Source organism: Mercurialis annua, linkage group LG7 (genome assembly GCF_937616625.2).
Source record: "Mercurialis annua linkage group LG7, ddMerAnnu1.2, whole genome shotgun sequence".
In the NCBI taxonomy this organism is placed as follows: Eukaryota; Viridiplantae; Streptophyta; class Magnoliopsida; order Malpighiales; family Euphorbiaceae; genus Mercurialis; species Mercurialis annua.
The window spans coordinates 2,640,691-2,659,711 of NC_065576.1; the positions used below are offsets into that span (position 1 = coordinate 2,640,691).

Genomic DNA, 19,021 nt, shown 5'->3' on the forward strand with positions numbered 1-19,021 from the left:
TTGATTATGGTTAATTAAAACTTATTAATTGGAATAAATTTAGAGCTACCATATGAATATTATATAAAAAAATACTACAATATTATTATATTTTTTTAAATCATGTAAGTTAAAAGACATTAAAGAAAATTACAAAAATTTAAACTCGTATAAAATTGGTTTTGCGCAAGTGTCACAATTATGTTGAATTTTGGTGGTGTGGATTTTGATTGAAGAGGTTTGGTTTGGTGGTATTTCTTTCAACTTTTTATGTTTCCAAGATTTTAGAATTCTTCGAGATATGCGAATTGGGCACTCTCTTTTTGTCAATCGCCACTCGGCTCTACCAATCATACTATGCGACTTCGTTGTAGGTGATAAGCTGCTTTAATTGTTACTCTAGGTGGGCTTGTATGCCTTATGGGCCTGGCCAATATATGTGCATGGGCCGGGTTGGCCGGACTCGGACTAAACTTACGGATTTAACATTTTTAAATGCAAGCTCAAGTTCGGTTAAGGTCCAATATTTATTACTCAAGTGCGACTAATATAATAATTTTTTCTGGATTGAACCGAACTTGAACGGGTCTATATTAAAAAAATAACAAATAGTATAAACTCAAATTCGCATTGCTCGTTAAAAAAAAAAAATTAAAGCCGCTTTGCATACGGGTCAGACTTTATGTAAATATTTTGTGTTCAGCCCGGTCTAATTGGGCCCGGGGTATCCATCAAATGAGCAGGTATATATGGGTAAGTTGTAACATAATTCTGTTAGGACAGACAACATTTGGGCTGAGATCAGTTTAGCCCAACATCTTTTTGAATTGGCCCAAGTATGTTGGGCTATGTGGAAGTTTAACTATGATAGAATTTCAAACTAAAATATTTACACGAAATTAAATTGCATTTAAGCAAATTATACAAATGAAAATATACCATTTAAAATATACTATTTAAAATAATCATTTTAAAATTTCTTTTATTTTTACTAATATTATTAGAATAATGTTTTTAGTAATTATTTTCTACAAAACAAATATTATTACTTTAAATATAATTTCCAAGACAATCTAAATAAGTTTCAAAAAAATTACATTGAAATTAAGGGTGTGAAGTAGGGATGACAAAAAATAAACTAAATTATTCATCTGAATTAATCAAACCAAAATTTATTTAAATCGCTTAAAAAAATTAGTTTGGATATAATAATTTAGAAGCATGATATTTTATGTTGTCTTAATTTTTATCATTTGGTTTACCAAACTGATGGTGAATATATATTAGGTAGTTATGTCAATATTTGTATATTAATATAATACATTTGAATATTTGTATATATATACACATTAATATAAATTATAAAATATAAAATATTAGTTTAATTGTCGTGAATAATTTTTAGATAATTATACTAATCAAATCGAATCAACCAAATCAATTCAATTGTAAATTCTGATTGATCGAATCGAACTCAAATGTAAATTCAAGTTAATCAAACTCATATAAATATTTGGTGTAATTTAATTGTTTTATCTCTTAAAATATGGATTGATGTCAAACTTTACTAAATCAAACCAAATTAAACCGTGCTCACTCATTGTGAAGGGTTAATAATGATAGAACCGCATTATTCTTTTTATATTTTTAGAAAATAGAGAGATTTTCTTAGAAAAGTATTTTGTAGGGATTAAACGAAATAGAAGTGAATAATATAAGGGTTTTAGACCATATTTTTTCCATAATTAATTAAGTTTATTACACATCGTGCTGTTCAATTTCACTTTTGAAGTTGGGACCGTTAGAGGAAAAAAGGTGGTGAAATGGGGACAGAAATAGTCGAGAGATGCTGTTTGGTGGTTATGATTGGAATTGACTCTTTGTCCAAATCTCTTTGTAAAGTTCACTTTTTCTTACTTATTCTACGATTCCTCTACTTTTCTAAATATCATTAACAGTCCCCATTTTCCCACTATTACACAATTACATCCTTTTTTAAAATCTTTCCTAGCTACATGACATTTTTCTATGAATTTTGTGGCCAGCTCGAGGCATGTTTTCTTAATTAGTCACATTAGTGATTTATGAATATGATTTTGGCCAAGAAACATCCACACTCTCGTATGATTCCACCGTCCCACTTAAACAAATTCGTTTGAATAAATAAAACAAAGTGAAAATTTAAATATAATATACAATTTGTCTAGAACAATATTATTGAAAACAATAAAAATTATTTCTCAATGTATTATTAAAAATATATGTCAAATTGATCTATTAAAAAATTTAAGGTAAAGAATAAAATTAATTTTATAAATTAAACTAAAATTACTAAATTAATTTTTTTTATTAAATTTACTAAAAGTTTAATAGTTTTTAGATTATTTGGAACACTAGTCCTTTAATTTTTGAATTGGACAAAAAATGTTTTTTTTTATCGGACCTATATATTTTGCATCAATATTGAATTGACCATTTAGAAGAACTGCCCCATTTCTTGTTATGTGGCAGAAAACTTTTGCCAAAAGCTGAATTTTCTTTATTGTTGGAGTTCTTGCAAAATATAATTCAAATGATCAAGTGATAATTTTATTGTTTAAATTTCAAATTCATGATTGAGATTCAATTTAGTGAAAAGTTCAAAATAAATTGCTCACTCTTTGAGACGATCAATCATTAAAAATTCAAATTATGTTTTGTTAATTAAAGGTTTTTAGATAAGTAACAACATTACATTTAAACAATGTCATGTTATCATGCAAAACAAAACATTGCATAGTTAAATGCCACAAAACAACAAGCAAACGAGTTTTCCTTAGAATCTATTTTTTGGAATTTTACAAGTTTCCTTTAAATTTACATACATTTTTAATACTTGTATATTTCTAATTTGTCTTCTTTGTAAAACTTAAAATTGAAGATTGTGCATGGTTTTATTGAGAACTGAAATTGCAGCAAATTGGAAACTGGCTCAATTTCTTGCCCTTATGCGAGTCTTCTTCTGATTTTCAAATCTCTCATTGAATTTGCTGTCTTGTAAGTGAAATTTGTGTTTTATATCACAACAAATAGTAACCATGTCAGTCGAATCTTTGTATTATTTAAAAGATAGTTACTATTACTCATAAGATTAGTCAAAATTATATTTTTCCTGTATTTTCGATTATTTTAGTATTTAGGTATTCAATAACGTAAATCTCTTACAAGCAAGTTAGGTAGTACAAACACGGACACGAAAGAACTGGACATTTCAAACGAACAAGGCAAAACAGTGTCATTTTAAAGTTTTAAAGTAAAAAATGAAGTTTATGTCTGGAACGCCAAATTTTTGACATAATTCTGAAACGAAATATGTTGATTAAATGAAGTGTATGTGCTACCTAGCAAGCCGGTATTGGTGAGAGAGAGCAGTTCGGTTATAAAACCAATCAAATTAACCAAATTATTTAATTGAACTGGACAAATTGGCCGAATTAGTCGAAATTGAATGAATCAAATTAACCAAAATCTTAAAATAAAACCCGAGATGATCAAATTAATTGGTTAATTTCGTTAAACCGATACAAATATAAAGAATAGTTATTAAAAATAAAAAGAAAACATAAAAAAATATGTGGTTAATTCGGGTTTTAACTATGTGCATTTAAAAAGTCGGTTAAATAATGATTTCATTTCAAACATAGGGAGAAAATTAAAAAAAAAATAACCTAACATATATAACAATGGTCGTAATATTTCAATATTTAGCCATGAAAACATTTGATATCATAATTTGACTATGTTATCAACATTTTCTTGATCTTTAAACCCTAGGGACACATGGGTATCTCACCTATATAATAATTTTGTGCTTGTAAACTAACTAAATTTTCAAGAAAACATTTCAGCACCATCGAACTTTGTGTGTGTTAGATCAATGTAATTAGGGGATGTTTTTTTATTATTTCACAAAAATAAAAGAATATAATTAATGCAACTCAATAATTTCATAAATCTATGAAGCATGTCTGTCAGATTTTGAAAATTAGTACCCACTCCAAGAATTGATTAGATTAACATATTTTTTTATTTAATTTCGTATACTTATGCATAGAGATACCACCAAATCTGAGTTGTATTAAAATTATGATAATAAGATAAAATAGAAGTTTCATTTATTTATTTATTGAAACCAGAAAAATTTCAGTTTCTGAGTATGTAAAATATATGATATCATATGTGTCCAAAATTATCAATCTGACTCTACGTGGATTCCCCAAAATGCAGAACCAGTAGCTAAAATGAATAATATTTTACCATATGATTCCACAGATACATGTATTAGTTAAATGCATATAGTCTTATACATGGATCAATAATTTAGCAATTATCATATATCAAGTTTTTTTAATATTATATTATGTGATTATATACTATTAATTTATAATTGAATCATTATAGGGCCATTACAATGAGTATCATGAAATTAGCGGGAATTAATCACACAATAGAATGATATGCCTCAAATTTACAAGGGACAAGTGATAAATAAACCCTTCAACTTAGATCAAAATCTTGAAAAAGCTATTATCAATATTTTCTCACAATTTATCCAACTTGGGCCATTTCATTTCAACTCTTGAGTTGTTGGTTTAAGAGACACAAGCGTGATTGAATCGATGATACAGTTCAGGATATGAAATTATCGAAATTGGATAAAGTATGGATAGAGGTGTGAAAAAAATCGAATCAAACCAAATAATTAAGCTAAATTGGTAAATTTTGTTTGGTTCAATCTGACATAATAAATAAGTTCAGTTTTTCGGTTATGTTCAATTTTAGTCATAGAAAAATCCAAGTAATTTTTAGTGCGAACCAAACCAAAATAACTAAACAGAACCAAAAAATCAATTAAAATTTATGGTTTCATTTGAAAATTTATATTCTTATAATTTATTCCGATAAAAATAAAATTTCAGTTTGATTCGAACCGAATACACAGTCCTAGTTGTGGGTTTAATTATCAGAAAACATTAAAAATGAAATTTTTGATATTTTAGTCCAACTTGAGGGGTGAATTCGTCCTTTGTTCATATTTTAAGCATCCTAGTCGTAGACTTCATGGTTCTTATTGACCTATTTGATTATAATAAGGCATTTAGATGTGAATCATGTGATTGCAAATTTGCAATTTCAATGAAAAAGGTTCTTATTAAACAATCACTAGATTTAAAACTTTTTTAAAAAAACTGTCTCTCTCTAAGTTCTTAGTGACAATTTAAACTTTTAAAATTTTGAGCAGGTGAATATGAAGACAAAGAGAGACCTGGTCAGTAGCCACCTTACCACACTTGCACACAGTTGCCTTTTTTTAATTGTTGATAACAGTTAAGGATTAGACTCAAAACCTATAATTTTTTAAGCCTTCAAAATATAAATAAATACCCCTCAAAAAAAATATAAATAAATAACCCATATAATTTTTTCTGTTGATTCTTTGACAAATGTTAGTTACTTTGACACTCAAGGACAACATGGAGTATCTCATCAATCTCTACCATTTACTTCAGGGTGTGCATTCCATTCAAACCGAACCGAACTTAATTAATATTCTTTTGAATCAAAGTAAACTAAAATTATTAGAAATTAATATTTTTAAAACTGAACTTATCGATAAAGCTGATTTTTTTTTCAGTTCGTTTCAGTTAATTCGGTTGAGTTAAGTAATTTTGTCACAAAATAGTTATTTCGGTTCGTTTGTACTAAAACTGAAATTTTATTTTTAGATCAAATAAAAATCAGTATTTTATAATATTATATTCAAATAAACTGAATTTATCAATTCGGTTTAATAATTTAATTTAGTTCGGTTTAATTATTTGACTTGGTTTGGTTTTTATACACCCTACTTTACAATCACTACATTTCTAAAAGGAGATTTAGACAAAGAGAAAAACTCCACAAAACCTCTCTTTTTAAGCATCCAATGTCTCTTTTATCCCTCACCTTTCATCTCTTTTTAGGTGTGCCTGCTTTGGCTTGCTTTTTCTTTTCTTGTACCCTAAAAATATTTTAGCATTTTCCATTTGGAAATTACCGTTTTTTGATTATTGCTTAAATCTCTTATATTTGGATGGACTCACTTTATCAGCTTTTGTACTCTACTCAATTAATCTTCTCTACTGTCACCTGTGTTTCTTGAGAAACATAATTATCACTAATAAAATTAACCATATCTTTTTATTTTTCAAATAATTAGAAAACATGCATCAATATTGACATGTGCACCAATCAGGCCTTAATAAAATTGTTAACCGAACCGAACTGAACTGAACAAACAAATTTAGTTTGATTCGATTTAGAAAAATAAGTAAATTTTAATTTAATTTGATGTGATTCGATTTGAATTAAATTATCAGAAATTGAATCAGTTTGACTTTTGCCATTTCAACTGTAGAGCAAGAAATTGGCAGATTGGTCCAACAATTTCATTATTTGCCATGTCTCAGTTATTATTGCTTATAATTCAACAAGATTGACTCTTAGAAAGTACTGTTATAAGTCCATACTCTATGAACATAACTAGCAACTGTACATTGACAGAAACAAAACTTTCCTAATTTCTTAATTTGTAAAATTTACAAGCAACTAGCAACTGAAATGTACAGAATGATTGAATAAGTACTCAATTATTCAGCAAAAAGCTTACATAATCATGATACCATATAAACAAAGATTTCATGCAATTAAATTATGAATATGGAAGGACTAAATTGTTAACTCCACTCATTATTAAAAAGAGCTCAAAAATTATTTTTGGAGCTATGATGTATTAAGTTTTGGCATTATGGAGTTCAAATCTATGAAAAACTTACACAAAAATAGGAAAACAAAACTCTTATATACTGATACAGCGAAACAATGTTGTTTTAAGATTTTTTTTATGTTAAAATAAAAATTTGTATTCGAAACATCAAGTTTCAGGTTTTCGAAACGAAAAACGTTGATTGAATAAAATGTCTTTGATATATTTTAGACCCAAATTATCAAAAAGATTAGGCAGAGGGCATATTAGGTATAAAGTAATATGCATGATTAAGCCAAAGTAATGGTTAAGACATAAGAGTAGATGACAAAAATGGAGGGAAGGTCACCAACTCCCACTAGCTTCACAACAAAAGAATAGAATTAACCAAAAATAAGCTCATATTTGATACATACATGTCCACCATTATTTTATTATTATTCTTTTTATTTGGACTTAAACACTCATGTCTCATAGCCACTATTTATGCATCCTCCTCTTCACAATTTCTTGACAAAAATGTCTTCATTTTGACATTTTAAGTGTCTACTCTTTTAGCCTTTACTAGTATAGCATATGACTTATGCAAGAAAGTTGCAAACTTTCTTTTTACTACAAAAGCCCACAACCTCAATTTTGTTTCTTTTCATGTAAAAAAAAGACTCCAAATTCACAAAAGATTTCTATAAGGTGACCAAAGTGAGAAAAGTGAAGATTTTCACTAGTCAAAAGCCTTAAAGCTATAATCTTTATTGGCTAAATCTTATATTATATGTAATAGAATCACATTTTTAGCAGTCTGTAACTATGTTCAGACACTGTTAGCTGCAAATAATGACTTTGTGGGTAATGCTTGGTTTTTCCTCATGTGAAAGGTGACAAGTTTAGTTTTTGGAGTCTAATTGGTGCTTTTCTGTGAGGTTCTGCTACTCTGAATCAGCTATCAAAGAGCCCATCTGGGTACTCATTACTTAACTTTTTTTGTTTTGTAGAGTTTAATGGTAGCTGTTTTTAGTTCTGTTTCCATTTGTAAAAATTTCACTTAAATGTTGTGTTTTACAGAGATGTGGTTTGAAGGTGGTGGAGACAGTAAAATGATGGGGTTGAGAGTGATTGCAACACACAAGCGTTCAAAGAGGTAAAAATTTAGTCTTTTTTGTTAGTTTCTAATTTTTAGTTCTTTTGCTAATTTTAGAGGTTTTAGTAGTTGATGAATGTCCTTAATTGGAGTTATTTTTTGTGTTGGCTTTATTGATTAATATGGAAATTTTAGTGTTTTAGAAGTAACTAGAATGCAATGTGCAATTGCATAAACTTTGTTTTGTTTTTGGATTTATTCTCCTTGTTGTAGTCAGTCACTTTTTTAATCTTTCAAAGAACCATCATCAAGGATTTGTGGTCCAACTAATGTAATTGAGAGCTTCAAGAAAGTGTGAGAATGGAGTGTTCTTTTTAATCTGTCAAGAACATGTTGGATTTTAGATAAAATTTAGTGGGCTCTCTTTGCTTTCTTTTAAATTTTTCTTAGTTTCTTGGTAAAATTTGTGGTTAATGGGTAATTTATGGTGGTGAAAGTAACTGAAAAATTGGTGTATTATGAATCTTGGAGTAGTAATTGCTAAGTGGACCTTTAGTAGAAGGTAACTGCAGTTATATTTTTGTTCAATTAGCACATGAAGTAGCTGAGAATTTTTGTTGCAGAGTTTCAATTTGTGTTTTCTCTTATAATTGTTTTAGCCATGGCAGCTTCCCTGCTAAGAAAAGACTTGAAGAAGATGGAATAGACTGTTCCGCTGATGCATCACACCGCATAAAGCTGGTATTAATTTCCTTTTTACTTATTTTATGACTATTTAATTCTAGATCTTTTTTTTAAAGCTGTTTATCATCTGTTTGCATGGTTCGGCTGGTTCAAGTTGTGAACTATGTTGCATCAAAAACATATCGAGTCTTGTGTTTCGGCCTTTTGTTTCTATTTTTAAAAAGAGTATAAATTTAAAACTTATTCTCATAAAATAAGCTGTTTTGCTGTTTTCATTTCGACGTTTCCTGTTTCAACAATTTTCCGTTCCGTGCTATATAAGCTGTCAATCATCAATCATACACTTTATGTATTTGATCAAACCTTCTCCAGGCCCTAACTGTTATTCTTTGACATTATCTTCTAATCAATGACTTATTTTATTCTTGGGGTTTTATCTGATTACAGGATATGGGCCAGTTAAAGGACTCTGTCAAAACCAATAAGAAACATTCTTCTAAGACTGTGGTTCAAAATTCTTTGAAGGAAGAGGTGTGACATCTTTTCAAATTACATGTTATTTAGGTTCTTCACCATGCAAATGTTTGTATTAATGTAAAACTTGAATCTGATCTCTTTAATGCAGATACTGCAGCTTGAGACACGCTTACAAGATCAGTTTAAGGTCCGTCATGCCCTCGAAAATGCACTGGGCTATAGGACTTCATCCAATGACAATGCATCTGATATACCAATGCCTAAGGTACTGCCTTCCCTTCTTCGTAAAGTGGACTTAGAAACAGTTCTCCATGATGCACGGAAACAGAAAAAGGCTGAAATGGAAAACGGAAAAATATTTATTTTTGTAAAAATATATTATAAATATAAAGTTTTGGAGTTTTAGAGCCTTTTAAAAGATGGACACAACTCTGGAAAGTAGTACTGTCCAAGTTCCCCTGCAACATAGACAGTTTTTTTAACACATTTTCACCTGATTGTTTATTGTCCTAAGAAAAAGGGTTTTGTAATTCTCAACTCTCAAGTAACAATTACATTCATGGTTTTTGACTTGCATCTTTCCACGTCTTCTGCACTCCAGCCAGCTACAGAATTAATTAAGGAAATTGCGGTATTAGAGTTGGAAGTTGTATATTTGGAACAATATCTTCTCTCCTTGTACCGTACAGCTTTCGATCAACAAATATCATCAGTTTCTCCATCTAGAAATAATGAAAGACCAAAATCACCTGTAACAACCCCAAGAGTGAGGCGTCCAGATGTTCCCAGATTGAATATAACATCCAAGATGGAAAATTCATCGACGCAACCTGCTTGCCAGTCGCATGAAAATCCTTGGAAGGAAACGACAGGTGTTGGAGTAGAAGACAAGCTAGTAGATTCTAGTGTTCATCGTTGTCACTCTACTCTATCACAACGGTCAGCGTTTCCAACTAGAGCTTCTCCACCAGAGGAGTCTTTTGGAAGAGCTGTACGAGCCTGCCACTCACAGCCATTGTCCATGATGGAGGTAACTCAAATGGAAAATAACTTTGTAATGACATTATTATCTTGATATATAAACTCATTTAGGATTAACTGGGTTAATGTTGATGTGTGCAGTATGCTCAGAATGCATCGAACATCATCAGTCTGGCTGAGCATCTTGGAACACGCATTTCTGATCATGTTCCAGAGTCACCTAATAAGCTTTCTGAGGATATGATCAAATGCATGTCAGCAATATTTTGCAAACTTTCTGACCCACCTTTGACACATAATGGCCTTTCATCTCCCAATTCATCTTTGTCATCAATTAGTGCATATTCCCCACAAGATCAAAGTGAGTTGTGGAGTCCCGGATTCAGGAATAATTCATCGTTTGATGTACGGCTGGATAACCCATTCCTTGTTGAAGGACTAAAAGAATTTAGCGGACCTTACAGTACAATGGTCGAGGTTCCATGGATTTACAGAGATAGTCAGAAGTTGGGAGATGTCGAACACTTGCTACAAAATTTTAGGTGACCATTATTTAATCTTTACCAGAGAATAGCGCATATATTTGCGAAAATTCTATACGTGCTTATCGAGTTATTCTGTTATAGGTCACTTGTCTGCCGGTTAGAAGATGTTGATCCAAGGAAGCTGACACATGAGGAGAAGCTGGCTTTCTGGATTAACATACATAATGTATTAGTGATGCATGTAATGATTATCTTCAATTTAAATCATTTACTTAGATTTTAGATTTCTCGTGTTGATTCTTTTTTTGTTGTTATTGGAAGTTGAACACAAAATCTTCTTTGTTCTCAATAGGCATTTCTTGCTTATGGGATTCCACAGAACAATGTAAAGAGACTTTTTTTACTCTTGAAGGTAAGAACACCTCTGGTGGTCTTCTTTGATGAAATTTGAGCCAATTTTTTTCTTTGCCTTATAATTTGCTCTTTGCAGGCTGCTTATAACATTGGAGGTCATACAATCAGTGCAGATACAATCCAGATTTCCATCCTCGGATGCCGGATGTCTCGTCCAGGACAGGTTTGATCCCAAGCCTTCACCTAAATTTAAGATATTATACGTGTGTAAATATATTTTATCAATGCATGCAACTATATACGTATACGAAAACTGGTTCACTGAGTGCCATTGATTAACTATACTGTCAGTCTATGTTGCACGGTAATGGCAAACGCTGAAACGGGAAACGGCCAATACATATAAATTTTTGGAAGTATTTCCGGAAATAGAAATGAATTGCCGAAACGTAAGACTATCGATAAATTTCCGTGCAACATTGCTGTCAGTTATGTGTAACTAGCTATATCTAATTTAGTGAGGCTGATATACCTTGCTTTATACTGTAGTGGCTTAGATTATTACTTCCATCAAAGTCGAAGTTTAAGACCGGAGATGAACGACAAGCATATGCAATTGAACATCCGGAACCCCTTTTGCATTTTGCACTCTGTTCAGGAAGCCATTCTGATCCCGCGGTACATTATCAATTTTTTAATACTAAAACTAAGAAATATGCTTTTAACTGCTGGAAATTTCATTCTTATATAGTTTTTCTGTTCCAGGTTCGTGTCTACACACCAAAGAGAGTAATTCACGATCTTGAAGCTGCAAAAGAAGAGTATATTCGGGCTACTTTTGGTGTGCGTAAGGATCAGAAAATCCTACTTCCAAAGATTGTTGAAACATATACAAAAGATGCTGGTTTATGTCAGGTTGGTCTTATTGAAATGATTCAACAAACTTTGCCAGAATCTTTAAGGAAAAGTATTAAGAAATGTCGGCTAGGAAAATCGCGTAAGAGCATTGAATGGATTCCTCACAGTTTTACGTTTCGGTATCTGATATCTAAAGATCTGATAAGATAAATTGCTAATAACTTTCATAACACTACTTGAGCTGATTTGCATTGTTCTCAAGCAGATTTTTTTGTTTGTTTCGAGATTCTATAGTTTCCTTGTACAAAGTAGAAGATGAAGTTAGATATATTTAGGATAGAACGATGCGATGTTTTGCTATTGTATAATTCAATCTCCAGTATGTTACATAATACATTGTTCATGGAAGTATTTATGAAATCTGTAATGCTGAAAAGAAATGAAATTTGTGTATTGAGCACTGTACATATATTATATGTGTTCATTGTTCTCACTAATTTACATTTGCCTGCAGTACACTTTTTATAACTACAAACAATATGTTCTTGATAAATTTGATAATTCTTAAGATCTAGGAACTCGGAACTATGATTTTAAAAGTACGTACGGAAACTCGTTGAGTCTTACATTTCAGTGGTAATAAAAAAATATGCTTTCACATGTCACAGCTATTGTTATGGCTGTAAATATATAAAATTTTGTGAAAATGGATGACAGATGAGGCTGTTCATGATCAGAGACAAGGCATCAGCAACTTAAATTATTCATATCATTCATTCATGATGGGATTTAAAACTAATAATAGTAACTTATAAAGTACAATTCATAAAACACAAAGCATAGTTCATTTCACCATTTGAGGTTTTTGTCGGTGGAAAGATTAAGAGATACTAGTTTTTAAATTTTTTATGTTTATAGCGCAAATTTTTTAAAACCGTCATATTTAGCCTATTTTTTGAATTTCAGTTTAACTTATCATCTTTTTAAATCAGAGTCGAAAAAATTCAAACATATCATTCAAATTGCTTCATTTTATTCCAATGTGCCTTTTTACCATCAAGAATTCCAAACATAAAGGGTATATTTGAGTTTTTTTTACTCCATTTTAAATAAAAGGCTACAATTGAACTGGAAGTTAAAAAAATGAGTTAAAACCGACAATTTTAAATGTTCGAGCCATATACGAAAAAGTCGAAAAAGTGGAATAGTTTTCAAAGATTAAGCCAGAGATTAAGTGTATGCTAAACACGAAGAACACCTAGAGAAAGTACTTAAAGAAAACTTCAAAACATAATTAAGACATAGATTAACAACATAATCACTACCCAAGATCACAAATCACATAAACATTCAATCTTAAAATCCATTTCACAAACAAAACACTAACACAAATACTAAATTAAACCACTAAAATTATTTAATTAACTCTCTAGCTAATAAGGACTCTCACCTACATAATTACCAGGAGGATTATAAAAACAAACAGTCAAACTAGCTTGTTCCTTAACACAAAAGCCTTGAGCACACCCCAACTCCAAAGATTTTCTCCACACAACTTGAGTATAAACACCACACTGATGACTTGGCACACAAGTATTAGTACTATGATTATAATAAACCTTTTCTTGAACCCAATTATCAACAGCCATCAGTGGAGTGACACCCAAGCCACTGGCCCATAATTGGTTTCCACCATATTTGCTGTTAGTTAAGTTGGCAAATTGGCAGCCCATTTTGTTTCTTTGGTATCTGACTAGCTTGTTGGTTGCATTTGCTAGGGTTTCACTCCATTTTAGAGGAGTGACACCAACTGAAGCTCTGGCCTGGTTGTGTGCAGCTAGGAAATCTCTTGCTGCAGCTGATAATGGCGGCTGTGGCGGCGGCGATGGTGGTGCCTGTGATGCTGCTTCAAGAGATGTGTAGCCATGGAAGATGACTAGTATTAGAAGAGGAAGCAAGGGAGAAGCCATTTTTGTTTTGTTATCTTGAGTTTGGTGTATACTCTATATATGAGTTGGATATGTGCAAAAATCGAACCAAATCGAATCGATAAATTCAATTTATTTTTGTTCAGTTTTGGATATATAAAGTCTTGGTATAATTGAATTGAAATAAATTAAATTAAAATATTAATTGAATACTAGTCCAGTTTGATTCGATTTGAGATTTTAAATTCCCTAAAATTTTGACTTGGTCCATTTTTAAAGAAAGTAAAATTTCAAGTCGGTCAGATCGGATTGAACCGAATGTACCCTGTACCAAAAAAAAAGAAGATACATATCCAGTCCATAATGTTAGTCATTTTGAACTATTTTTAGATATATTTCAGTCACTGTTTATTTAAATCAAACCCAGTGATTTGATTCAATCTGAATATTTTACACTCTTTTTCGATAATTCAAGAGAAAAAAGTATTTATAGAAAAAATTGAACCCACGACTTTGACAGTTTTATTTTCCAATGTTTATACCATACAGCTCGTTGGTATTTGAATATTTTACTTATTTCGATTTAATTTTAGAAATTACTCCATAATTTTGTTCTGTCCAAATCGGAATGTACACCACTAAAATCCAAGTGAACACATGGCTATGCCTCTAGTTCAATGTCTGCCTGGTCAGAATTTAATATGGTGGAAAAATCATAGAATATCGCAATTGGTTGATATTTGTAGGATTCTTGTCTCATATTGCAATTAATCCAGTTCATCAATTATTTATCTGTTTTATGCATAAACCAATTACAGGAATAATCTCTCCAATGAAAAAATTTCGTGCCTACATTATGTTCTAATTTATTTTTTTAATTGAGACTTTAAAGTTCAAATTCTAAAAATCTTTTCAACAACTGTTAGTGCTTATGTTTCATGATTATCAAAGAACGAGTATCCTTATTGAGCATAATATAATATGGCCAATCAATTTATGCATCTTTTTATAAAATAAATAGTGCTATAGATTAAAAATATTTACATCATTCAAATTAATTTAAAGTAATTAAATACTTAAGCAAATTAAATTAAACACTAAATTAATTATAGATTTGGAATTTTAAGCACAATCTGATTGCCTCAAAAACATTAAATTAAGTTAAAAATAAACATTAAATAAGGGTATTGGTTCGAAGGGTGCACGTGAGGTGGTTGACTTATAGTATATGATTTTCTACATGAATGTTGATGTGTGGTGTGGCCATGTGACATATGCATTCATATCATAATAGGATATCAATTTTTTTTGGTTTCAGAAATCAATAGGATATCAAATATAGGTATGCGTCCTCGATATTTCTTTACGAACAAAATATCAATTCACCAGCTCGACTTACCACAGAAGATCAAATAAATTATTTTCAATGAAAACGGATAAAAATACCCTGCATCTTTGCTATCTAAAATTATTTGATCCTCACTCCTCACATTTATTCACGCATAAAAAATAGCATGCAACATTTAAATATTTTTTTTTAAATATCATCGTCTTCATCTAACTCACATAAATTCTTGTGTATGAGAATTCAATGCTCTATAAACTACGATACCTGAAAACTTTAAAGAATATGTATTTTTTTGTTTTCGAAACTCTTCAAACAATTTATATAATGTTTTGTAGCCGTTTACGTAAATAATAAAAATTAGATAGTTGTTATCTACCTATAGTTGTGGTATTAGTTAACTCCCACCGATTTTTTAATTTTTTATTAAAATATATTATATTTTTACTATAGTTTTGAAACTTAAAATTCTTAATTTTAAGTATGGTGATGGAGTTCATAAATAAATAATTAGTTTTATTATGAAATTATTTTTAAATTATATTCAAATGATTTATTTCATTAATTATTATACTAGTTTTTTTATATAAATATATATTATTTATAAATAAAATTTAATTAATTAATTATTATAGATAATTTTTATTTAAATTTAATTATTATATACTGAATATATACAAACTAAAACAATTATACATGTGATTTTTTTAAAGATTATATTAGTTAGATTATATACTAAACATATATAATTAAAAGAATCAATTTTTTGTAAATATATAAAAAAAACATATTTTTTTTAAAAGTATGATGAAATTGTATTTTTGTAAATGTTTTTATTGTTTAAATATTACTATGTAAACAAAATTTAAACTAAGCATGTTTCATATCTAAATAAATATGACCATGGGTTGAATTAGTTTTTGTAAAATGAAGGAACGTGATCATATATATTTTTTTGAGAAGGCTAGATGTATAAAATAACTATATTTAAAAACAAAATAGTGTCTTTAAAAAAATGTGGGCCGGTTGACCCATCGGGCTATATATACCTGGTTCCGGAATATGGCTCATTTATAACATAGGTTATGGGTTTCCCCTCAAAGCAATAGCCCAATATCGATCATTGCACTAAAACAACTTATAAGCCCAAAGTCTATTTCACACTTCATTAAGAGTTTTTTTTTTTTTTTTATAATTGGGGAGGGGAGCGCTTGTGGGAGGAATTGAACCCACGACCTTAACACTTTGTGTCTAGCGCTTATACCATTTGAGTTATAGCTCGTTGGTTTCATTAAGAGTTAAGACCACTAAAATGAGTAAAATCAACTAATAATTTGTCGGTCCATTCTTTGTTTGTGTGTTTTTGTCAATCATCTAATTTCAATTTATGGTGTTATGAAATTAATTGAAGAGTTGGTAATAATTAATATAATTGAAATTCATCTTATAAATAAAATAAACGGATAAATCTTTTTATCCAATTAAAATTTTAGTGTAATTCTTATATACTCTCTCGTCCTATAGTTATAAAAAAATATTTATATTTTAAATTGTTTCAAAATATAGAATTATTTTTTGTTTTTAACTATCCTTTAAATGTTTTTATTTAGATTATGACAAAAATATATTTATTTATTTTTGTAGGTATATATAGTTATGAAATAATATTGCTAGTTTTAATGGGTATCTTAATTCTGGTCAATTAAAATTTACAAATTACAATAAGTGTTGGGGTTATTTTAAAATTTTACAAAAAGATATGTGACATTAACGATAATTTTTAATTTGTGTACAACTTAAAAGGTGATGGAATTTTTTTTTATAATTTTGGGATTGAGAGAGTATGATTTTCATGAGTGGGGACCTTTAAGGGATATATGCAAGAAATTAAGTTCACATAATGATCCAAGAGCAAACATATACTTTCAAAATTGACATCAATGTGCAAATGAGAGGACCACATTCGGAATTATGAATTTTGTTTTTGTCAACACATGTTGCAAACAATTACATTTAAAAGAATTATTGTATATTTGATTAAGACGGCCTTTTTTGTGGTTCATGGAATAAATGACCCAAAAGGGAAATATTTTAATGGGGAAAAGTATATTTGGGGGAAAAGTACTTTTAAAAGAATTTTTGGGTTCTTTTTGCATTTTATGAACTCTTTCCAAAAGTTCACAAGTTTGTAGTGAGTTTTCAATTCATATTCTTTTATATAAATGATGGCTATTATGCTCTTACTAAGTGATTAATAACCCCAAAATCACATTGAGAATATCAATTGATGTTTTGCTAGCTTCCTTACAAGAGAAGGATACATATATTAGGAGTGTATGTGGTTTGATTAAGGATGTAAATAGTTTGATTTGAGTGGTTTAATATTAATATTAATATTCAAATTAATTAAGTTTTTTAAATTCTTTAAAATTAAAATAGAAAATAAATATAAATTGGTTTGATTTGAAAGTTTAAGTTTTAAAATAGTTTGAACTATTATTTAAATAACTAAATAATTCTCTCAAAAAATTAATTAAATAATTTATTCATTAAATCTACATTGAATTGTTTTGGTAAAATTATACAAAGTTATTTTATTTATAATATAAAAATATCAACACAAAAATTATTTAAAAAATATAGCCCTTTACTAAAACTATTTTATTTATCAGAAAAATATCATACAAAATAATTATAATAATGGCTAGTATATAAAAACATTACTATATCATAATATCTCAACATTTCTTTATTTTATAAGTATATACATAGCTTTGGTTTGGTTACTTTGATATAAAATTTATGGACCTTAAACAAAACCATTAATTTAGTTGTTTTTTCAAACTAAACTTAAACTACTAATTAATTTAATCATTACTTTTGATTAAATGTGGTCGATTTAATTTTTTTTTTGTATAATCTTAATAAAGATGTTTTAGTTAAAGGTTGTGTGGAGAATATATAAAGAGGAAGGAAAGATTTTGGGTTAGTAGCTAATTTAAAACACTTCTTTATCCATCTACTTTTTGATGCTCAACTAAAGTATGGATAAAAGAATGGTTCACATTGTATTAATTAAATAACCCTATGTTCTAATTAAGTATTTAATTTGTATATAGGCAAACAAGTGGATAGGAGATCAGGATCTTTATATAGATATTAATTGAACTTGGATCTAGAATGATAGAACCAAAATGTTAATGGGTTCAATAATAATTGGCACTCATAATGGTGATAATGATGTTAATCACATAATCTTAAACATGTAATTGTAATTGTAAAAGTCATTGCACTAGAAAGACCTTAGAATCTTCCCCACGCAATCATTGAAATGAGGATAGTTGATTTCTAGAATATCCAATTTTTTAAAATTTATTTTATTTTATTTAATTTGATTTTAATAATTAAAATCTATTTTTTTACTTTAATTTTAATTAATAATTGTATTTTAACGTAAGGCTTTTCAATAGGAAATATTAACAGAATATATGCTTCTGCTCATCAAGCATGCTCTACTCTGATTATACAAAACTTCATCCTCCTGCTTTGCTTTTATTCCAGCTCAGAGACAGCTCATAGCCAGCTAATGGACAGCTCGTAGCCAGCTCATCAAACCCATGGGGTGCTTCATTGTGTGTTCAACATGATATTAGAAACGGTTTTAGGTGTGTATAAATAGAGTAGTAGCTGTAAATTTACTCTTTGATTTGTAATTTTACAATCCAATAATATAGTTTTTTGTTCTCTGTTTCTCAAATTCTGTCATGGTATCGGAGCGGGTCCGAGCCCGGGAGATGGCGTTGCCACCGGTGTTGCCGCCGCGTTTCAGATTGAGTGTTTCTTCTCCGGTTAACTGTACTGGATGTACAGTCCCAGCAGTTCCGTGATTTTAGATTTATCGATTTTAGTTTCTTCTTCGGTGTACCGATCTGGATGTCCAGTCCCAGCGGTCCGGTTCAATTTCAAGTTACGAGCATCGCTATCGGTGACTCGACTTCAGATTTTAGTTCAACGCAATATGTTGTTCATTAGTATCGGTGGATTTAAGGTTCAGTTTCAGTTTATCAC

General features: G+C 29.5%; 2 protein-coding genes across 5 annotated transcripts; one reads left to right on the forward strand and one right to left on the reverse strand.

Moving 5' to 3' along the window:
• The first annotated feature begins 7,248 nt into the window (after positions 1-7,248).
• Positions 7,249-12,169, forward strand: LOC126656380 (uncharacterized). 4 transcript variants are annotated; one of them, XM_050350940.2, is made up of 12 exons: positions 7,249-7,723; positions 7,826-7,901; positions 8,501-8,582; positions 8,973-9,056; positions 9,151-9,267; positions 9,604-10,032; positions 10,125-10,525; positions 10,610-10,709; positions 10,821-10,880; positions 10,959-11,045; positions 11,372-11,500; positions 11,588-12,169. In XM_050350940.2, the coding sequence occupies exons 2-12, from the start codon at positions 7,828-7,830 to the stop codon at positions 11,888-11,890; spliced, it is 1,866 nt and encodes a 621-aa protein (XP_050206897.1). In that variant the 5' UTR covers positions 7,249-7,723; positions 7,826-7,827; the 3' UTR covers positions 11,891-12,169. The 4 variants fall into 4 exon arrangements, with proteins under 4 accessions (XP_050206897.1, XP_050206898.1, XP_050206899.1 ...); XM_050350941.2 differs by having other exon boundaries at positions 7,250-7,723; positions 8,510-8,582; XM_050350942.2 differs by lacking the exons at positions 7,249-7,723; positions 7,826-7,901 and adding an exon at positions 8,145-8,403.
• A 782-nt stretch (positions 12,170-12,951) lies between these two features.
• Positions 12,952-13,717, reverse strand: LOC126656007 (STS14 protein). Its single transcript, XM_050350441.2, has one exon. It carries the CDS (start codon positions 13,648-13,650, stop codon positions 13,114-13,116), a length of 537 nt encoding a protein of 178 aa, XP_050206398.1. The 5' UTR covers positions 13,651-13,717; the 3' UTR covers positions 12,952-13,113.
• Positions 13,718-19,021: the final 5,304 nt, after the last annotated feature.